General features: G+C 38.5%; 1 protein-coding gene across 1 annotated transcript in view; it reads right to left on the bottom strand.

Annotated features, from left to right (window-relative positions):
• LOC149029851 (uncharacterized) overlaps window positions 1-24,426 on the bottom strand; it is a 76,751-nt gene that overhangs the window by 31,456 nt on the left and 20,869 nt on the right. The window contains exon 3 of the mRNA XM_089142193.1: window positions 23,403-23,468. Within this exon, the coding sequence (XP_088998319.1) occupies window positions 23,403-23,468 (66 nt within the window). The remainder of the gene's footprint in view (window positions 1-23,402; window positions 23,469-24,426) is intronic.

Genomic DNA, 24,426 nt, shown 5'->3' with positions numbered 1-24,426 from the left:
GATTCCAAAAATGCTCTCCATAATTCTAACTTGGTATTAATCCCCACTTGAGTCTCATCTATCAACACAAATATCATCAGCAATAAGCATACACTAGGGGCCCTCGTCTTGAATGTCTTTGGTTAATTCATCCATTACAAGTGCAAATAAATATGAGCTTAAAGATGATCCTTGATGTAGCCCAACTGTAATTGGGAACATGGTGGGAGATCTCGCTCTCGAGCGAGATCTCGCTACCATGAAAAACCGAGATCTCGACCATCTCGGCGAGATCTCGGTCGAGATATGCCATTTTTTGGGCGTCAACTCGGTCGCCCATATCGGTGGGTTTTAGGGTCCCAGTTAGGCTAAAACTTGGTATTTAGCCTATTTGATGCCTTTTGAACACACTAGTGGCCTTGGATTTGTGAGAAAACAGCCCTAAGTATGATTTCTAAGTCTACCCATATTGTGAAACCGAAATGCTGTAGGATTAGAGAATGCAAGGTTATACAACATATAATACAAAACCATTAATACTGTAGGATTAGAGAATGCAAGGTTATATAACATGTAATATAAAACCTTAAGGCATATAAATGAAAATCATGTGTATCAAATACATCAAATAACTTAGATGTCATCAAGATAACATTCATATGAGTATTACAATCTTAACTTTCGAGAATAGAATGATAAAAGTATACAACCGTTAGAAGTTTTATATAAGTCATTAACGCATAAGTTCATAAGACAAGTAGAGGATGATTGAGCTTTCTTTGATGTTGTAGATGTGCTAAGAGTAGTTGCAAGTGAAACTTTGGCTGAAATCTACAAAAAATTTGGTAAAAATTGAGAGTTCCAGCGAGATATGGCGAGATTTGGGGCGAGATATGGCGAGATATAGCGAGATATGGCGAGATCTCGAGCGAGATATCCCATCTCGCAGATCTCGCCCTTGATCTCGTCTCGGTTTATGAAAAAACCGAGATATCTCGCGAGATCTCGCGAGATCTCCCACCATGATTGGGAATTCATTACTTTGTCCCCCATTGTTCTTACACTTGTCACTAAACCATCATACACATCCTTAACTATATCCACAAACTTACTTGCAACACTTTTTTTCTCTAGTACTTCCCAAATTAACTCTCTAAGAACTCTATCATAAGCTTTTTCTAGGTCAATAAATACCATAAATTCTCTTCCTTTATTCCATATCCTTCTTATCCCATGATATTCTTTCATCTTTTTGGGTTTCCTTATTCATAATTACTTCCAAATTTGTTTTCCCATTATTACTCCTCCATACAGCCCCTCTTTCCATTATTAGTGCTCCACCTATTACTTTTGTTTAAAGCATAAGTTCTTTCCTTATTTAGTATATTTCTCATGACTTGGTCATTGCTTAGGTCATGCTACTTGCCTCTCTTTATTTAGCTTCTTTTTTATGCTATTCTTTATTTGGCCAAATAAAAAGAATTTACCGAATTGCCATTGGACATATATGTTAACCATTTTATTAGATGCACTCCTATTACATCAGCTTGTGAATCAGTGCATGCATCTTATAATCTACCATGAGGAGAGTTCGGGAATTATTTCTTGATCTTAGAATTGCTAGAAGAATGAAGATTGTATCTGTCATAAAAGGGTAAATTGGAGATTCTTGCCTGGTGTTACGACGGCTTGCTTGTTACTTGGAGAGCAAGCCATGGTTTCTCGGTGCACAAGTTATCTTTGAAATAGAAAGTTCTGTTTTGGAAGAAAAGTAGTCACAGATTTAGAAAGTACTGTGTACTTTATAAGATTAGAAAGTTACTAATTCTCTACTAGCTTTAGTATATATTTTCTTTCCTTTTTGAGACTTGTTTCTAGAAACTTAGAGAGGAAGTGTTTTATTTGTGAAATGTACTCAAATTAGTAACTGATTAGAGATGTAATTATCATCTATAAATAAAGCGCTTGGGCTAAAGACACAAACTATTGAAGCAGTCTCCACCCCTTGCGTCTTCTCTTCTTTTCTCCTTATTCTCTCTTCTTTTCTTCTTCTCTAATTTTCTAGTTTCACTTTCTCACCTACAACCATAGAAAAAAATTCCATCGAAACTTGCGAAATTTCCACCGAAATTTCCCATTTTAGGAACCTCGAAACGAAAAACTAGGGGACCGAAAAAAATCCCAAGCTTCGATCGAAACTATTGAAATTTTGTCGAAACTTATCGAAACCTCGAAATCTGTCGAAACTTGATTCAACCCTGCTAGACCAGCTAGTTCATGAGAAAAAAATATTCCCAAATTTCATGGGAAACATGGGAAATTTCATGGAAACTTGAAAATTTTCGTGAAAACTTGGAAAATTTCGTGGAAACATGGGAACTTTCGTGGAAACCTGTGACTTTTCCTGCATGTTTGTAGCTTTTCCATATTTTCAATTTTTCTGTTTCTTTCATGTTTCCCCAAATACCCCTTCCATCAGGATTTCCCTATCCAAATTGTGTATTCCCTCAGACTGGTTATCTTAGGCATGTTGATGACTAGACGTATAAAGTTACAGTTGCCGATTACCTTGACAATCATAGGCATAATATGTCATGGGATGTCTATGTTTGTTGCTTAGAGGGGATGTTATAGGCATAGTACTACTCGACTTATAGGATGATCCACCGAGGCACTCCTCTTGACACTGAGTCGTACTTTCCTTATATTGTCAGTTACTTTGTATTTGATGTTTTAAAGTTAGAAATTATGTATTGAATGTTATGTACTTAAGTAGTTAAGTTTATAGTGTACTTCTCGAACAATTCTACATTGATTGTATGTACATTAAATGACATATCTACATTGACTTTTTTAGCAAAATATAGCCAATGTGTTTTTTATACTCTAATTAGCTTAAATGCAGAGTCTCACCCTAAAATACTCCCTAAAACCTGTCGAAACTCGCACAAAAAAAGTCCTAAGTTTCCTCGAAATTTCTTACCTTCCCACCTAAGTTTCCCATTTTCACCTAGTCGAAACTTGAGTTTCCCTCGAATTTTTTTCTATGCCTACAACTACACCTCAGTAGAAGATTTCTGGTTTGTTTCATGGCATTAAAGCCTTCCTAGTGAGGTCGTGGTTAATTCACATTCCATCTCTTGGTGTTGCTTTTGTGGTTCGTGTGTGGCAGCAGCAGCCTTACACTGCAACTGTAGTTGTGATGTTACAAGAATGAAAATCTAAGAAGATAATTACATCTTCTATGCTTGTAGTTGTCATAGTGTCAATAGTTAAAATATAAACTTTCTTTATGGCTGATCCTTAAAAGATTTTGACCAAGGAAGGCATGCCTTTCCAAATTGCAAGTATCAAGTTGAAAGGAGCCGAAAATTATTTTCTTTGGACTAAGATGACAACCGAAAATCATTTTCTTTGGACGAAGATGACATATGCATTTATTCATGCCCAAAGAAAATCAATGTACTTAAAAGAAGATTGTTGCGAAGTTGATTCAAAGGATACAACCATTGTTTCTGCACATGAAATGCGGGCTCGTGAAGATACTATAGTCAAGGAATGGATTTGGATTAGCATTGATTCTCCTATTGCAAATAACATTATGTTTTATGACACATCTAAGCAAATACGAGAGGACTTGCACAAAACCTTTGGTGAAGAAAAAAATATTTTGAGTTTATGATCTATATGATTGGCATAGTTGTCAAGGCATCGCTTAAGCTAAGCGTCCAAACGGTCTCAGCCATCGCAAAGCGACCGTCACTTTTTATGAAACCAATAAAGCAATCGCTTTGTCGTCCAATGTGTCCAAGCCGCAGGCACCTTGGCCGTCAAGGCGACTATTTTATTGGTTTCTATTTTTTAAACTAATTTTGTAAAAAAAAAATACCAAGTCAATGGTATGGAATATAATTGCATTTGAATATAATCTTTGGTTTCATTGCTTGTTGCTTTGTCTGGTTTAATAATACCGCTTATCCTAGTGAGTTTTACGGGCCCACCGGGCCAGAAGCTTCTCAAGCTCAAGCATTTACTTTCCACATGTGGGCATGCCCTCATTTATAACTATGGTGGGACCTTCTAAAGATTTTTATTTGTTAGTTTTACCCATTTATTATAGGACTATGACACATAAATCAAATCAAAGTAAAATAGGGTGGGGAAAAAGGAGAAGAGAAAGAGAGAGAGAGAGAGAGAGAGAGAGAGAGAGAGAGAGAGAGAGAGAGAAGAGAAGAGAAGAGAAGAAGAAGAAAGAAAGAAAAAAAAAGAAGAAGAAGAAGAAAGAAGAAAGAAGACAAAGAAACTTATACTCTTCCTTATGAATTCACAAAACTGAACCCTAACCTAAATCACTATCGCTCTCTTGCAAAAGTCTTCTTCCTCACAGAACTCCTTTGGTTGTTAAACTTTGAAGTTTGATTTCTGACTTTGATGTTATGTTTGAAGTTAATGACTACGTTCATTTTTTAATGTTATACACTGATTATATGAATAAAATTTTCATTAAGTTCGTTGATGTTTCATACTAAAAACCAAGGTTGTCAAGGTAGCAAGGTGACCAAAGCGATTGGGGCTCCGCCTAGGCGATTAGGCCACAAAGCAGCACCTAGGGGGCAATAAGGCGACCAAAGCGGTTGGGGTCAAAAATTTTCAATACAACTACTTTTTATAATAAGTGTAAAAAAAAAACATTCAATAGTCACATTCATCAAAAAAGAAAGCATTCAAAAATCATAATTACGAAAAATTATCCAAAAAGAAATAACACAAACAAAAGTTCATCTCATCAAGCATCATAACAATGACCCATGGAAGAAAATTCGATCGAAATGGTCGAAATTTCGATCGAAATGCCTGCAAAAATCCAACTCGAAACGAAATTGAGTAGTAGGCACAAAAAGTATCCATTTCGTTTCGTATCGACCGAAATTTCGGTCGATACGAGTCGAAATTTCGGCCCGATACCATATCGGGCCGAAACGACACATGCGTAGGCTATAAAATACCCAATATCGAGCTCATTTTCGACCTACCGTGAGTTTCGACAGTTTCGAGCGATATCGCCAGGGTGATTTCGACCTGATTTTGCATTTTTTGCTCATTTCACTTGCTTTCATCCCATTCTACACCTAATTTCTAGTATTCCATTTCCTTCAAACACTTGATTTGCTCCTCCATTTGTGCATTTTCTCAAATCTTGCAAGGTGAGTAACCAACTTCCTCATTTTTTGATTTTTGTTTCATTTGTGCCTTAAATCATGTTAGATTGCTTCCAAATTTATATATGTTTACTTTAGAGTGATAATCTATGAATTTCTAGTGTCAAAATTATTTTTTGATTCTTCCTACTATTTTTTTATTTTTCTGTTATTAAAAATTATTTACTAAATTATGTATATTGTTAAAAATGTTTATGTATAGTACATGTATAAGCTTCAAATGGATGTATGTGAGAGTTGAGACACCATATTGCTGTGATGGTGTTGAATTAATTTTTTTTTCTGTTAATTATGTAATTTTACTGTATTTAATATATATTTAAATAATTAAAAAAATATATTTAAATATTAAAAAAATAATTAATTTCTGTTTTAAATTTAAAAATAGGAGAGTATTAGTGGAAGCATGTATGCAATTTTTTGAGCATGTTGTGGATATTTTTAAGATAGTTAGTGTGTATTTTATATATTTTAAAATTATTTATATATTAAAAAAATACTTATATAGTTATACATATTTTTTTTTAATATTTAAAAATAGGAAGTTATTATTAGAAGCATGTATGTCATTTTTGGAGCATATTGTGGAGCTTTTCAAGATACTTAGTATGTGTTTCTTGTATCAGGCACTCTATTTTAAAGATGTCAGACATAGCTTGGGATCATGGAAGGCCACTGACAGCTGATAAGAGGAAGAGTGAGTGTAATTACTGCAAGAAACAAATAGGAGGAGGTGGGGCCACTAGATTGAAGGTGCATCTAGCTGGTGGCAACAGGGATGTAACAGGGTGCCCAAAGGTGCCTGTAGAGGTCAAGAATGCAATGGCCTCATATATTAGTGGTGGAAAGCAAAAGAGGAAAGAGAAGAGAACACAGAGGGATGAGTTCGAGGATGCCTGTTTAGATGACCTTCCAGATCCTGAGGGTTATGGTAGGGATGAGCCAGGAGACAGTGACCCCGATCCGCAGGCCGATCAGTCGAGGAGGGCGATGATGATGAGTAGGGAGCAACGGAGGATTGATGACATCGGGGAGGCAACAGAGGGGTCTGGGTTGTGGGTCCTCTAGAGAGCCAGTAGGTATGGGAGGTGTAGGTGGCTCCCAAGTCCCTATGAGGAGGTCTCAGAGTGTCAGGCAGGAGGCTCCTATCCCACGGGCCCCTACAAGGGGTCGAGCTTCCTCAGCACATCCTACAGATCCGGATCTTGAGATTCTTCGCAATGATCCGGCCCTATTTGCGAGGCCTGAGCATAAACAGAGAAAGTTGAAGCACTTATGGGGGAGTGTGAAGGAGAAAGTGGGGATGGCTTTCTCCAAATGGGCGCATTACCATAGTGTTCCAGCACATACAGCTCAGGGGCCCTACTACAGAGATATGATTGAGCAAATAGGCGAGGGTGGGAGTGGTGTACGGGGCCCCACTCCATATGAGATATACAATGTGTATTTGCCTAAGCATAAAGAGGACATAAATGAATACATTAAGGGATTAAAGCCCATGTGGAATCATTATGGAGTGACTCGATGGTCGATGGTTGGACCGGTCCCACTAGACAGTCCATCATCAATTTCATGTTGAATTGTGATGGGAGGACAAGGTGTTCCTCAAGTCGGGAGATGCATCCGGTGAGAAGAAGGATGCAAAATACATTTACAAATTACTCAAGCAAGTGGTGAAGGAGGTTGGAGTGGAAAATGTAGTTCAAATTGTGATCGATAATGGCTCCAACTACAAGAAAGTCGGGTTGAAGATGCAAGAGAACTCCGTATCTAAAGTCTAAACATATAGTATTAATTTTCATTTGTAAATACATATATTTACATTACACATATACATGTACACTTTATAACTTTGTATTGATGGCTTGATGCCTTGATGGATGGACAGATATAGGCTCTTTTGGACTCCTTGTGCTGCTCATCGCATTGACTTAATGTTGAAGGAGATTGGAAAGGTCAAGCTTGTGAAGAATACGGTGGACCAAGCTCGACATGTTAGCACCTTCATATATAACCACACCTATGCATTAAGGATGATGAGGGACAAGTGTCGGGGTGAGTTAGTGAGGCCGGGCATAACCAGATTTGCTACTAATTGGATAGCACCTGCAGAGCTTTGAGAGTAGGAAGACCGGCCTTAGGAGTATGTTTGCATCGAGGAGTGGTTTAACCGGGAGGGTTCTTCATCGGTGGGAGGAAGGAGAGCTCGGTTGACTATCCTTGATGAGAGTTTCCGGCACAATGTGAGGATAGTAGTGAAGATGCTTGAGCTTTGTGGTGAATGTGTTGAGGATGGTAGATCAGCAAAGAAAACCTACTCTAGCACACATATTTGCTGCAGTAGATAGGATGAAGCAGCAAGTTGCTCGAGTCTACCCACGCGGCAACAAGAAAGTCCTTCAAATCATCAACAAGAGATGGGAGTCTATGTTGCAGCAGATCCACCGCATAAGGCTGGTGAGTTGTTAAGTTGTTAAGTACTTAAGTCTAGTATTTAATTTAATTTTCATTATGTTATCACACTATTAAGGCTTAAGCATTAACTATTCCCTTTTATGACATACTTTTTCTTACACAAAGATACTATTTAAATCCCAAGTACCATTACAAGGACAATATTGGGATGAGGCAAGATTTGATGGATGCTGTCCAAACCGTAGTGGAGAAGTTCGAACCGGATACGACTAAACAAGCGATCATCCTTATGGAGGTGAGATAGTGATTAGAATCATTTGATATTCACAATTCGTAGTTTTATACTAAGTCATTAACCTAGTAAGTAGTAACTAGTAACTACTAAGTACTAACTAGTTATTGTTTTTTCTCTTTATATATTAGATAAAGGCTTTTAGGGATGCCACTGGGAGCTTTGGTCGTGCTGTGGCTGTATCGGGACGGGAAACCGCCCTCGCAGTGCAAGTTCATTCATTTATTTCATTATACATTATACATTTAATTATTATATTCTATGATTCTATCTTTAATTTAGTTATTTAAGTATTAAAATGACTTGGAGTCTATGTTTGTTGCAGCTGAGTGGTGGTTGCAATTTGGACGTGATTCACACAACTTGAGTAGGATTGCAAGCAAAGTGCTCTCCCAAACATGTTCTGCCACTGGTTGTGAGCGAAATTGGAGCACTTTCAGCCTCATTCACTCAAAGAGGCGCAACCGATTGGGTGTGAAGCGTCTAGAGGACCTTGTCTACCTACACTATAATATGAGACTGAGAGAGGATCATATTAGACGAGGATGGACAGAGAGAGCACCAATATCGAGTTGGCCGACATATTTGAGATGGATGATGATGATAACCCAGTAGTTGACTGGATCAGGGATAGTGGAGACGGATTGCTGGATGAGGATGGAGGTCTTCCCAATAGTCAGATTGCAGAGGAGATGGGGGCTGATGTGGGGGACTTCATGGCCCAGGAGGGGAGGCCACATGCAGAGCCCGCCCGTCCCTTCGTGCCACACCCTAGTGCATCCACCCAGAGTGAGGATTTGATTTTCTGGTCCGACACTGAGAATGAGGTGACTCAGGCCTCCGGCGATGACGATGATGGTGATGATGATGACGGTGATGGTGATGATGGAGGGGATGAGGAGGGTGTGGGACCTCGTGATCAGGATTCAGCTGATCCTAGGGAGAGACCACCACCACCACCACCTGCTGGACGTGAGAGTCAAGGGGGGGAGGGACGACCACCGAGATTCACAGGAGAGAGTCAGTTCACCCACACGACACAGGATTCAGACCATACTGGAGCTGCATCTCGAGGCAAAAATGTTTCCTCTACATATTCGAGGAAGGGGAAGGGGAAACAGCATGGCTGGAGCACAGAGGACACGCCATCATATGGGTCCTACCGTCCATCCGATGCCGAGAGCTTGGTGGGATCTATGAGATCGATGAGCATTGATGATACTAGAGACTCCTCCACCTCTAGAGGATCCGGATGGCATAGGCCTGCAGAGTCCTCATATGATACCGTCGTGGGAGAGTATTGGTTCTACCGAGTCGACTTATGGTTATGGTCCTTATGGTTATGGACCATATGGTGTCCCTCCTGGCTATCCGATTCAGGTGGTCGGGCCGCCGGCCCCACGACTGGAGCCTTATGGTTATGGAGCGGCCTATGGAGCTTATGGTGTCCCTCCCACTATCGATTATCGGAGTCAGCCACTGCGACCTTATCAGTATCCTTATCCTTCTCCTAGTCCTGAGAGCCAGGGGCAGGGTGGTCTTTCATTTGTTGAGCAGATCTTCCACACTATTCCACAGCCACAAGGCCCACCACCACCAGTTCCTTTGGAGATTCACAACTTCCCACCGTTAGGGAATCTTATGCATGTGGATGAGGCCACATACAGAGGTGCAGTTTTTGACTATGTCCAAAACTATATGGGGCGGGGGCAAACATCATGGGAGTTATATTGTCATTTGTATGGGGTGCAGACGGAAGAGGGAGACCTTGAGGCTTGAATAGAATAGACTTGTAAGCAAGTTGTAAGTTGTAAGTTGTAACTTGTAAGTAATAACAATACAACTTCTTCTCTGATTCATGTACTATATACTTGGAATGTTGGATGTTACATTTTCAGTAGTTTTTTAGTAAACTAGTAGTTATTATAGTGTTTATTATGTTTGAAATAGCTAGTATGCAAAAATCCAAATCAATTTGAGTGCATTTGAGGCTCGAAATTGAGTTTTCAAGAATCAGGAAAAAAGTATCCAGTTTCGGTCGAAATTTCGACCTTTTCCAAGGTCGAAATGTTCATTTCGATCGAATTTTTTACTTTTTAAAAAAAAAAAAAAAAAAAAAAGGGAAAAAAAATTTAAAAAATTTATTTTTCCCATTTTCTAGTCATTGTCCATCAAATGATTCATGATTCCCGATGTTGAGTATAGCTCATGCTACACAATCTGTTGCCGACGGGCATGGGGTCCGGGCAAGCTGCCCCGGTAGGGGTCTGGGTGCAACACCCTCAGAGCTTGTAGAGGTCCTAAGTCACTTTGGGCCTCGAAGTTTCTTTATATGGTTTTGTAGAATAAATTTTGATTTTAAAAAAAAAATTTATGTACAAAATGTCAAAAAAGTGGCTGCTTCAGTGTCTAACCGGCAATAAAGCGCACAAAGCGACAAAGTGGTAGTGTTTAGGCGAAAAAGCGGCTGAAAAACCTCTTTGATGCCTAGGCGCACCTAGTTGGATGCTTTGACAACACTGCTTAAAACGCTAGGAATTTTATGTAACTATTGATATTTGGATCAAATATCAAAAAATTAACACTAGAATGGCTTGACTGCCTAAAAAATAACAGTAGAACGCTTTGATCACTTAGTCATCGCGTTGACGCTTTGTTGCCTTGCCACCTTAGAAGCTCTCCACCGCCTTGGTCGCTTTGTCAATCTTGATGATTGGATGTTCAATTACTCTCAAAATGGTTGTTCATGATGGAATATTATAGTGGATTTAAAGAATTAGTTAAAGAACTGCAACAACGTCAGCCTCTTACTACTAATGTGCAAAAATTCTTGGCAGGTTTGGATCCAGAATTTTTGCAGGAAAAAGTCAAATTTTAACATTTGAAATTGTACCTACCTTAAGTGATGCTTTCTACAAGTTGTTACGTATTAGTAGACAAAAGAGTACACAAGGAAGCAAGGATAATTCAGCAATGGTTGCAAGCCATAGCTGTGGCTCTATTCCCTCATGGGGAAGAAGCATTGGTCGAGGTAAAGTAAGGGGAGGAGGTTGAACGCCCCCCCCCCCCAAATTTATCCAAGGGAAATCGAGTGTGCTCTTACTGTGGCAAGCATCATACAGAAGAAAATTGTTAGGACAAACATGGCCAGCCAGAGTGGGTAAAAACCTATGTTAATATGACAACATCTACTGAAGAGAATACTAAAAACAACTCATCTATATCCTCTCTATTGGCGTCTACAAGCTCCTCGTCTTAAATCCTAAAGTGCCTACAACAGTCAGAGCAGAGTCAAAACACATTCACCACCAATCTCGCATAAACAAGTATATCTACCAAGTCTTATGCTTTGGATTCCTGGATTGGACTCTAGGGCATCAAAACATATGACAGGTATTTCATCCATGTTTTCAATTTTTTTAAGTTTTTTAAACCTACTCCTAATGTTATGGCTATTGGTGAAAAGTCTTCCGCTTTCAGCAATGGGAGTGTATCCCCCTTACTAAATTTGAACCTTTTATCTGTTTTGTATGTTCCACACTTTCTAGTAAAATCTTATTTCTATCAATCATATTGCTAGAGCCATACATTGTCTTGGGTTGTTTTTCTCGTCTTTTTTTTAATTTAAGGATCTTCGGACCAAAAGGAGGATTGGTGGAGGAATTGAGACAAATGGATTGTACTATCTCACTGATTTTGACACCTCTGCTGCGAAAACATACATTGTGTCCTCGTTGGACTGGCACTATCGTTTAGGACATCTTTCTCCTAGTAGGCTTAGGTTGGTTGTTCCTAATTGTAAGGATATCATGTCAATAAAGTGTGAGGCAAGTGAGTTAGGTAACCATCATAGGACAAGTTTACCACTAGAACTGAACCTAGGAGTACAAGTTTATTTTCTTTAATACATTCAGAAGTTTGGGTACCCTGTTGTATCCCTAATCGTTTTGGTTCGCAGTATTTTATCATTTTTGTAGACGACTTCTCCAGATTTATCTGGTTATTTTTAATGAAGGATTGAAGTGAAGCTCTAAAAATTATAACAGATTTTTTTTTGCTTTAGTTTCTACTCAATTTAATACATCTGTCATGATTTTTTGTACTGATAATGCTTTGGAGTATGTGCTAAATGTGATTCCTAATCTATGTTCTTCTAAAGGTATTCTTCATCAATCTAGTTGTTCATACACAGCCCAACAAAATGGTGTAGCCGACCAGAAACATAAGCACATGTTAGAAGTAGCAAGGTCCCTTATGTTCCATATGAGTATACCTAAGCGCAATATTTGTGTGATTTTATCCCTACATCTTGTACTTTAATAAATAGAATGTCATCTTCAATGTTGCAAGATCAAATATTGTTTCAAATTGTGTATCTCGGTTTACCTCTACTTTGTCTCACCTAAAGTTTTTGACTATGTATGTTATGCTCATGTTCTACCCCAACCAAAGGATAAGTTTTCAACCAAAGCTCATAAGTGCATTTTTTAGGTTGTTCTTGGTACCAAAAAGGAATAAAGTTTTTTATCCCTCCACCAAATGTTAATTCATCACAGCAGATGTTACCTTTTTTGAAGATACATCGTATTATGACCCTAATCAATTGTCTGAAGATGATAGGTTTGACCCCCCCCTACCTATGGTAGTATCGTTTCCTTTTGAGATGCTTGAGGAAGAACAAACTATGAAACCCCTGAAGAACCCATTGAACTTCGTGGCCAAGATGAAGTATTGGTTCAATTTCCACCAGTGCAAGTCTATCATCGGCAGAAGAAACAAAAACAGTTAGATGGTACAGTCGTCAATATCACTTCTATAGATCCTCCTTCACTGTTTGAAAATCCTCAAGATCTTCCTATTACTTTGAGGAAACTTACATATTCTTGTTCCCAATGTTCTAATGTGGCATATCCTATTTCTCATCATCTTAATACTCTTCAATTGTCGGATCAATATCGTACCCTTACCACATCTCTGTTTTTTATTCTTATTCCATCTACATACTTCAAGGCTCTCTCTGATCCAAGTTAGAAAGCTGCTTGGAATCTAAAATTGAGGCCCTACAATTTAGGGATACTTGAACTCTTGTGGATTTGCCTCTAGGTAAGGATCTTGTGAAATGTCATTAGGTATTTGTGGTTAAGTATAAGTCTGATGGTTCTATAAAGCGCCCTCAAGCGCAGCTGGTTGCAAAGGGGTATACGCAAACTTATAGTGTGGATTTCTTTGAGACTCTCTCCTGTAGATCATTTAAATTCTATGCGTATTTTGTTGTCTTTGGCAGCTAATTTAGAATGGCCTCTTTATCAGTTAGATTTAAAAAATTATTTTTAACTTGAGATATGGCTGAAGAAGTGTGTATGGAGCAACCTCTTGGGTTTGTTGCTCAAGGGGAATTCTACCAAAGTGTGTCGACGTCATTAGTCCATCTATGGGTTGAAACAGTGGCCAAGCGCATGGTTTGAAAAACTTAGTTCCTTACTATTTGAAGTAGGATTTTCCCAATGTTATTCAAATCATTCTATCATTGTAAGATAGACAAAGTCAAGAATTGTGGTACTAATTGTTTATGTGGATAACATAATTTTTTTCTGGAAGTGATAGTGCAGGCATTGATGAGGTTAAGAAGAGAAGCTTTTTAGTGCACAGTTCCAGATAAAGGATTTGGGGCATTTGTAATATTTTCTTGGAGTTGAAAATCTTCGAAGCAATAATGGGATCAGTCTTTCCCAGCAGAAGTATGTGCTAGACTTGCTGATTGAAATTGGTATGCTTGGGTGTAAACTTGTTGATACCCCCATGGACCCTCATCTCAAGCTCACTAAGGATGGACAAGAGGATAGACGAATCCTCAGACGTATAAGACGATTGGTAGGGAAACTTATATATCTTACTATGACTCGTCCAGATTTGTCATATGTTGTAGCCAATTCATGCATTCACCTAAGAAGCCTCACTAGGATGTTGTAATGCAAATCTTATTGTATTTGAAAAAGGCTCAAAAAAAGGGCTTGTGTACCCCAAAAAAAAAATGTTCATTTAAAGTTGTGTGCCTATTCAAATGCTAATTGGGTAGGATCGCAAGATGATCGGAGGTCAACTTCTGGTTATTGTACTTCCTTGAAGGGAATTTGATTACTTGGAAGAGTAAGAAGCAAATTACAGTGGATTGCTATAGTGTTGAGGCTGAGTATTGTGCTATGGGTCACATGGTATCTGAAATTTTTTGGGTCAGGTCTTTCATGAAAGAAATAGGGATTGAAGTCGAAGAAACCAGTTGAGATGTTTTGTGAAAATCAAGCAACCATCCATATTGCTAGTAATTCAGTGTTTCATGAGAGGACCAAACACGTGGAAGCATATTTGCATTTTGTGCAGGAGTGATGAGAGGAGTTATAGCTACACCACATGTTGCTTCAGCTGAACAAGTTGGAGACATCTTCACTAAGTCTTTATCTGGTCAGCCTTTGTAGAAGGATGATGCAAGCTAGGAGTTGGTGATCAAAACTCTCCAGCTTGAGGGGGGTGTTACGGTGGTTTGTTGGTGACTTAGAGAGCAAGTTGTGGTTTCTCGGTGCACAAGTTATCTCAGAAATAGAAAGTTCTGTTTTGGAAGAAAAGTAGTCACAAATTTAGAAAGTATTGTGTACTTTATTGGATTAGAAAGTTATTAATTCTTTACTAGCTTTAGTTTATATTTTCTTTCCTTTTTGAGAGTTGTTTCTAGAAACTTAGCGAGGCAGTGTTTTATTTTTGGAATGCACTCAAATTAGTAACTGATTAGAGATATAATTCTCATTTATAAATAAAGCTCTTGGGGTAGAGACGCAGACTATTGAAGCTGTCTTTAGACTCTCTACCCCTTGCGTCTTCTCTTCTTTTCTCCTCATTATCTCCTCTTTTCTTCTTCTGTAATTTTCTGGTATCACTTTCTCACCTACAACTACACCTCAGAAGGAGATTCAGGTTTGTTTCACTTGGATCGCCCCATACTAGATATTGGTTGTCATTATTCATCCATGTGTAATGCTACATGTGAGGGGGAGATTGGAAAATTATTTTATATCTACTCAAGATTTGTTGAAGAATATTATTTTGTGAAGATTCTTATCCTCCTAAGATTGTAGTCTCCCAACATTTACCTATTTGGTCCGTAGTAACTACTACAACTTTACCTACTTGGTCCGCAGTAACCTATATTGCCTTTTACCTACCTATTGAACCGCATTGACCAATATTGTCTTTTACTTACCCATACCTTTGCCTACTACTTTGCTTCTTGCAAGAGGTCATGTGTGGACATTGCAACTACAATTTTGTATCTGTTAGTGTGGAGATTCCTCCATACTACTGGCATTATTCGGATAGTACCTTTGATGTTACTAATGGATTTTGTTCGTCTTTAATATTGACGATGGCTTTCATTATTAGATGGTTTATTCAACATGAAGAATTGAAGTTTTTTTTTTTTTTTTGAGGGGTTAAGTTGATGTTGATTGCCTTTGGGTGAAGTTCTCTTAGTGTTTATCAGCGTCTGCTATTGCCATACAGTTTAAAGTTGGTGCTAACCTTCAAGTTTATTCTTATTTGTCCAAGCTGGAGCTTTCTTTGTAGATACTCCAGCTTGTGAGGGAGTGTTAGAACATCATTTTCTATTTTAGCTTAGGTTTCTATTTTAGTTGCTTTCTATTTTTGGTACTTCCTATTTAGTTACTTCTAATTTTCCTGCCACTTGGCTGACAAGTAATCTCCCTAGGGTAGTTTCCTTTTTAGTAGATTTGGGAGATCCTATACAATATGTAATTTTTTTCCTTTTCTATTGTAACTTAATTTAGGAAAGTTTTTCTAAACTAAGACCTGATTTTACATCATAAATAAAGTACCAGGGGAGAGCCAAAATACACATGCAAGCTCTCTCCCTTCTTCTCTTCTTCTTCTTCAGTCTTCTTCTATTCTTCTTCTTCTCTCTAAATTCCCTTACAATCCCTAGGTTGATTACACTTACTGCAATTCTAACAAGGAATTTATTCATACATCTATAATGCATAAACATCAGTTGGCATTTCCTTTACTTGAGATATCAGTCCTGGTTAGGGTCGCATGGTTGTTTGTCCAATCACTTCTTGAAATGTGTAACAAACAGAAACAACATGATTTGGTGCATTGTATGACTGACTGCAATGTGTTGGACTCCAGCTTGGGCACCCGACAGGTTTATCTAACAATAAGCAAGGTTATTACATTTGAAAACAGTTTAACATACCTTCAATAACTACAAAAAGTAGACAGATATCTAATTAATTAAGAGGATGGCTGTGATAATTGTATGTTGTGAATCTGAGGATGATGTATAGTTTGGGTAATACTAGATTTTTGTTTCTGCAATTGCAGATGGATAGGTACTTCCAGATATCTCCTCATCATGCATTGCTAATAAAGAAAATTGCATGTACCTTTACGTTTTCAGTACGGTAAGGAAGTGAAAGACGAAAATGTCTCAAATTGAACACATCTTCCGTGATGAGCTTTTCAAGAAATTCCAATAAAAATCTACTGTATTGGGGGAAAGCTTTGCAGAATTTGGACAACCATCTGATTAGTGACAGAATTTGGATGACCATCCGCAGAAGTTGCGGTCAAACCAGATACGGGAAAAGGCAGCAGCAAATACCAAGGGAGCAATAGTGTCAAAGATGGTGGAGCTCCCAAAGATATTCAGAAGCCATCAACAGAGAGAGGGGGCTCGAAGAGGGAGCCAAATGGAGGCAAGGGCCAGGGACCAGATAGGTTTGGGGAGGGGCAGGAGAAGAACAGGTACTGGCTAACTGCCTCAATAAATTGGACACTGTTGTTCTCGGCGATACCCAAAGAATAGACAGCTCTCACACCAACGAAGCAGTAGACGATGCCATGAGATGCCAGGGATCCAACCAAAAGGAGATAGCAGAGACCGGCCAGATGCTAGTGGAGACGGTCCAAGGGCTAGAGGCGGAGCTTGATGAGCTTTCGCCAAAACTAGGAGGGGTTGGACTGGAGAGAAGTGGTTCAGAATTAATCCAATTTAAGGAGGTAAGAATAAACCCAATCAACCCAAATGGACTTCTGCTAGGAAGAGATCTTCCAAATGAGTTTGAGGAACCCACAGTTTTGTAGTCCTTAATCCAGCAGATGCCTAAACTGCCTTGTGTTTGAGCAAGGTTGATCGATCGGTGTTTTTGAATTGTTAACAATTATTGTTTCTGAATTGCACTGCGCTTCCTACTGTGCTAGTCTTTTTGCATGAAGTTGTTCCAGGAGAACTAAGCCAGTCAGAAAAAAAATTAGAAGATGGGCATATGTTCTACATCGTTTCAGAGAGATTCAATTAGGATCTGATGTTAGCCTAGGATTGAGGGTTCAACCACGGGCCAATGCTGCCAGGAAATTAGTAAAACCAGAACCACAAATGGAGGATTTGGCTGTTAGGTAAAAGCTTCTGTTATAGGATTTCAATGCTCAAATGAGGATGGGGTAATATGGTAATTATGTCTAGTCCAATTCGAAGTACTGATGTGAAGTTCAGCCAATTCTGAGGTCTCTAAATTTTAGGGTCAGTTGAGACAATCTAGGACTACAAATCCAAAGGGCATTTGATCAAGGGCTGTATTGAATCGAAACTTGAATCTATCTGGTTTATAATGAGTTGTTAAGTAGCACTATTTTAGTCTTCTCTCCGTATGGGATGTCTTCTATTTGCTGCCTTAATTCTTAAGCATGTTTTGCAATGTATTTCTGCTAGGGGACATTGGGAGATGTCACTTGGATCAAAGGCTAGGGTTAGGATGCTAACAATGGTGGGCCATAGGTAACTTTAACAAGGATGTATTCAGGTTTGGGATTCTACTGTACAGCAACTTGGAGAAGATGAAGTGCAATCCTTTAATGAAGGCTTGCCTTAAAACTGAAACTGGAAATTAATAGAGATCATGGAAGAAGAAAGGTCCCTGACCTTGAGAAAACTTCCTGCCAAGGCTGAATCTCCAGGGTCCAACTGCTTAGTAAGCTTCAAGAACACTGCCCAGCAGTCTCCGTTGATGGAGAAGGTCCCAGACCTAGTGATAATGGAATCCAACTCCAAGGTAAAGTAGGTAATTGATATCTCCAATAGAGGAAATAAATAAACAGCTTCCACTGCTCATAGAAACAAATCCAGATTCACCAAGCTGGACATCCTTTATTCATCTACAACAGGTACTTAAGTACGGGCTGTATTAGCCTTACAAAACAAAGTCCTGTAAGGATGAGGTCTTGAGAAATCAAAATAGGGAACAACTCCATGCATGGGAAATGAAGACAGAATAATGCTCTAAAACAGAACCTAAAACTCAGTTAACTACTCGCACCAACTCTACGACTAACTTGTTAAATTCCGGACTTACAAGCTAACTCAAAAGAGTCAAAAGACTCTTCAGACCTTAACTTAAATTGGACCAAAATTAAAATGCAGTTGAACTTTTTTTGGTCAGTCTTCCCCAATCAAAATAACATATAATAACTGAACTAGGTATAGCGCACTTATACTACTACTGCCAGCAAGGTTTAAAATCTCATTTCCTTTCAGTGCCTAAGTCAAACTGAAGTATCCGAAGTACATTGGGATTTTGCAAGAGATGTGGTATCTTTCTGCCAAATTACAGTGTGACAGTTCAGTGGATTTAGGCCACAATCATCATGGAAACCCTAATTTACACTAATATTAACACATTCAAATGATTATATAGCAAAAAATATTACCTAGATTGGAAGTACATGTTCAAATACTCATGTATAGTTACACATCTAAACATGTTTAAGTATATAGGACACACACACACACCCCAAAAAAAAACAATTTAAAGTTTGAAGTAACCAAGAAAATCATTCAAACATATCAAAGGTTCATAATAATTAAGTACATAATTTTCAAGGACATCATCACATCAATACACTCCTAAAGTCCTAATACAATTGTTCAGTACTTGGTCAATACTAACAATTTTCACCAAAAATAATAATAACCAATAAAATAATAGTTATTTACTTTTGAGTCACTTATTATGGGTTGAAACTCATGTTGCGTCACTTAAGTGCCCAAAATTACATTTGGATCACAAGTGCAACAAAAACCATTAAGCCTAGTTAACTTCCATTGTTAAATGACCAAAATACACTCCTATGAAATTAAAGGAGACAAATGTACTAAGATACCCTTGTTTCTTGATGAGAGCATTTATGTGCGAAATCTTGCGCATAAAGCATACATTTTTACACATGGTAGACAAACTACCCTGAAGTATTTCTTGTTTTTGTATCTGCAAGGAAAATCTAACAAAAGGGTGAATGTGGAGCTAAAAGGCACGAGAAGGAACATGTTGGAGGATATCTAAACACCAAGATCAATCTCTTCTTGTGGGTCAAACCATGCGGGAGCCTGGACTAGAAGATGTGAAGCTATTTTCAAAAGGACAAAATGGGGTTTTTGTTTTTAGTTTATTGCAATTTTTCCCCCTTCCTCATGTATATCCCATTTTTGCTTAGTATTATTCTCCTTTATTGTTTAGTCCCACATTGAAAATGTGAAGCATTTCCATCGATCTTCACCCTATAAAAAGCCTAGCCCCACTCCCTCTCTAGACACACTGAAAATTACTCAAGCTCTCTTCTGTAGTAGAATCTGCTCAATTGGCTCTTTAAGGGAGCCTACTACTTTTAACATAGTTTTATTCAAGTAAGACTCTTTCTTTTCCTTTCAATTTAATGCTTTAGTTCAGTCTTTCTTTCTTCTTCTTTTTTTCTTTCTTTCTTTTCAAGTAGATAGAAATCTTCTTTTATGCATTATAATTTTTCTAACTGCTGAATAAAATAAATTTGTTATTTTTTTTTTTTTTTTAATTATTGCCATTCCCTCCTCTCTCTTAAGAAATTTCCCTCTCTAAATATTCCAATCCTAATGAAAAAGGTTGGAGTAGTTAGGTCAGACTAAGCATAGCAAATGGTCTTCAAGTTACTCCAAGAGCATATCACATCTTGCATCAAATGAAGGAATAAGATTGTAAACTTCCTCCCTGTGATCGACCTGTTTGTTGCATGATCCATCTGCTTGCTATATTTATATTTATTTAATAACATTTCTCATACCATAACCAACCCTTAGGTGGGTGAAGGGGGATGCCGCAAATCACCCACCACCCCTCTGGCCCCCGGCGGAAACCACCAAACACCAATTAAAGAAAACACACAATAACCCCCCCCCCCCCCCAAATTTTTCAGCAAACCCCTTCCACATCTATCACCGGCATCCACTAATGCTGGAAACACCCACCACCAGAGAATCCTGAATCATCATAAACCCCAAGAGACAGCTGCAAACCACCCACCAGTGCACCTTCCCCCTTTAAACCCTAAATCGTAAAACGAATTAACACCAGCCAACAAGAACAAAGGATCAAAGAACTGAAAATCCGTCGACATACCCAAGATTCAAAGGAGTAGTGAAGCGCAGAATGGTCATCGCGCAAGGTTATGCCAATCACCAAAATGCCAATCACCAAAGGACCTGGCTGAGCACATTCAAAATTGAAAATTAAGCAGCAATGGCTAAGGATAGTGCAGCTATCAACTCCAAAAAGGCGATTCGAATCGTAATCTTCCACGGAGTGCAATCACAGTCCAGAAACCTCAGTTTCAAGATATCCCTTCTACTGAAGCAATTCTGGGTTTGATCAAAGACGGTTGTTACCAGTTGGAAGTTTCTCGACGGTGATTCCGTTTCTGGATTTCCAACAGTCACTTCATGTTGGGGGATTTCAAGGGTGTAGCATCATCATGTTATGATAGAGTTTGTGTAGTATGTTTTAACTTAATTCTCTCCAAATAAAACTGGTAAGGAGAAAGTTGTGCTGTCCAATGGTTTATGTTTGGGCTCTCAAGACAATGTCAACCAGAAATTGAGTTTTCTCTAGGTTTGTCTAGGGGGACTCTAAGTATGCTACACAAAAGGTCAATCTCTCCCCTTCGAAGAGAATGATGATCAATTTTAAAGGTTTGAAAACTTGGCTCAACAATCGCTTCATTTTGTTTGATGTGAAAAAAAATAAAAGATGGAAAGAAGGAACTTATGACTTCTGAGTTCACATGCATAAAGGGATAGGCACAAGTTAAAACGACAGGAGCTGGGGACCAAATTCTGCAAATTCCAATCAGGTGAAGAAGAATGAAACGGAATTTGCAGAATTCCAGTCAAGGAGATTTTGGAGCCTCCGGCAGTGGGGTGTTGGTTATTGCCAGTAAGCTTTAAAGTAATTGCTGTAATTTTATTTCTAAATATTCAAGAGGATTGTGAAGATTCTAACCTCTAATGTTCGTTTTCAGTACCCAGAACAGATCTACAAAAGCTTGAAACAAACAAACATATCTAAAACAGGTTGTCTACCCAGTGAAGTTCAGTTTTCTGGTTATATTATTCCCTTCTCAGGGTTTATAGGGGGGAAGGTGGGGGCAGTGGGTTTTTTTTTCCTCCCCCCCCACTGAGGGTGGTGGGTGATTTCTGGCAATGGGGCAGTCATGGGTGATTTCCGGAAGGAGGAAGAAAGAATCCCTTCAGCCACTTACATGAAGGGTTGGGATAAGTTAAGAGTATTTTAGGCAAATTGCATTTACTAAGTACTTTGGGGGTACAAAAGTCCTAGGGGTTATTTTGGTCATCACATGGTTCAAGGGTAATTTTGTCCTGTTGAATTCAAAACTTAAGTGATGCAACACAAGTTTCCACCCATAATAAGTGACTCAAATGTAAATAACTCTAACAATAATAGTTACAATGCCATCTCGGATCAATCCCACTCGAAGTCCAATAAACCTAAATACAACGTTCTCTGGGTACCTATCCAAGGGTATGGACCGTCAAACAATGAAGAAACACCATGATTCTGCTAGTAGCATGTGCGGCTGGTGGGCTGGGTAAGAGAAGAACTCGTCTATAGGAGATGATTCAATACATCCCTTTGAGCGGGAGTCACTGAATTACCAAATTTTCCAAGACTTTAACCAACATTTTTGAAATTACTGAGATTTCAAAACAGAATACCAAAATATGGTATTTTCATTTTCCCTTTCAAAGTGGCATTTAGTTTCGACTACACCAAGATACTTGAAATATTAAAAAATTGTCACTTGATTTCCTTCTCTATCCGAAGCAATAACGTCTTGGGAAGCCAACCATCTTGTTTGGTTGCTATTTGAGTGCCTGTGATCCTCCTGGACCCCGGCTGTTTGCTTTCCTTAGCTATCTCACCTGGGGAGTGAAGGAAGGTCGGGCAAGAGGGCATTACCGCGGGCCATGATTGAGTTTTTTGAACTATGATTACTAGGTTCAAGCTGCTGGGGTGCAGCTTCATGGACTCTTTTTGGGCTTCCTACTGTAGAAGTGGGTCTTCAGACCTGTATCAGAATCTCTATCAGATCTGACCTGCGGATCTGGAGACATGTAGAATCCTTAATGTATGCATATTTCTTGAATGGAATTCTCTCCTAAAAACCGATCTCAATAGGCTTTAGTTCAATCCATCTATCTGATTTCGTGCAACTTGTATTGATCTTTCAACTGCATGTCTTACATTACTTTGTTGCCAGTGCACCTCTCCCACGCCTGGAGTCGCTTTAACAATCTTGAGTCTTTTAGTCTTATAGGCAGTCCACAACTGGTTGCGTTACAAATTGAAGGGAGAGAGCTGTTGTTTGAAAAGTAAGTTCGTGATATCTCTTCCGCTCCTCCAACTCCCATATCTCTACTTCTCTTTTTATTACATACTATCATTACCACAAACTCCTCCTAACCAACACCCTACTTTGCTATTGTTATAGGTATTAGCAGCAAGGAATCAAGGATCACACAAACTTCTCCACTCTTGTCACAGATCAGCACCAATATTCTGATATCGGGAATTTCAGATCCAGTTTCTATGTTAGTAAGCTTTGTAGCTACTATCCTGAGTTGTCAGGCTTGGATCTGAAACCTATCTGAACATCCATGGTTCCATAGTAGTTCATTCTAAACCTGGTCCCATCTAATAAACCTTAAGTCATAATTCATGATTGGAGAATTAATGTTTAAATTTAAAGAAGAGCATCAATTGGTGTGATATATAAATTTGAGATAACCAAAAAAGATAAAAGTTCAAAGTTTTTACCAAGATGTTCAGGTTAGGAATCAAAACAATACCAGACAATTAATGACAATATGACTTTAAAGAGAGAAACTGTGGGACGACTTTCTACAATAAATTACACACACAAATAAGCAGGAGAGAAAATGTATTCTATTTTACATTCCCAGTGGTATGCTCCCTAATCACGTAAATCAATATCAAAATACATAATAATATAATATACCAATTCAAAAAAGTATTAGTATTCATATTGAGTGAAAAATCAGCCACTTGCTAATACTTCAATGGCCTAAGAATGCTTAGAAGCAGTACCTTCACAGAAACCATTAGCACCATGATAACAGCTTGGAAGATGATGTTGCCTTTACGATGACATACCTACATAGCATGTGTTAAGGTGAAAATAAGCTTGATACCAGTGTAAAAATATATAAAGCCAGATAACGAGCATATAATGCAATTCTGGAGTCAGTTCTTTCAACGAAACAATTCTTTTTGGCTATTTTAAACATTTGAAATACTGGCTAATTACGAATACATCCTTCTATAGAAACAGCATATGCAGATCAACTTATAACACATGAAGAGGTTCTAATATAATCAGAACTTATGCACCCCCATGTGAAGAAGTCATATTAATGGGAAATCATGGAAATTTTGTGCAAGGTACTGGGCAAGGAGAGACCAGAGAGGCTATCAAGAGGTCACTAATGTTATGGCTTTGAAGAGAAAATAAACAGGGGATCTCAGTTTTGTATTTTGCGGTAGACCACAAAGCCATTGTAAATTCTTCTTTAAGCTTGCACATAACTGAACGCCAACAACTACAATGTTCACTGTTCTGTTGGTTGGATCAGTTCTATTAGGAGTTTGGTTTATTTATTTGCTTAGTTTGTTATTTATTGTTGCCGAAGGAAAGGTATTTATGTAATAGTGTTCTTTTCACTTCATTATAAATAAAGGGCTTGCAATCACATTGATCTATTGAAGTCATTCTACCACAATCGACTTAGTTCTGCACCATCCCATCACCATCCCATCACCATCGCTGACTTCTGCAACCACAGAACCCATCGTCCATCAACCCAAACCTCAAACCTCAACCAGAACCATTGCTGACTTCGGCAACACTGACCTGCAACTTCTTCGAAACCCATCACCCATCTGTAACTGTGATCGCACCCCTCTCTTCTTTCGCCTCAACCAGAACCCATCACAAGAAAAGAAAAAAATTTAAAAATAAAAATAAAAAATAAAAAAAAATAAAAAAAAAAGAAGGAAAAGAACTGGAAGAAGAAAAAAAGAGGAAAAGAAGGAACAGAAACCATCGCTTTCC

The sequence above is a fragment of the Hakea prostrata genome, chromosome 1 (assembly GCF_041222555.1).
Source record: "Hakea prostrata isolate BN-2017 chromosome 1, UWA_Hpros_2, whole genome shotgun sequence".
NCBI lineage: Eukaryota > Viridiplantae > Streptophyta > Magnoliopsida > Proteales > Proteaceae > Hakea > Hakea prostrata.
This window is presented reverse-complemented; position numbering and strand designations above follow the sequence as displayed.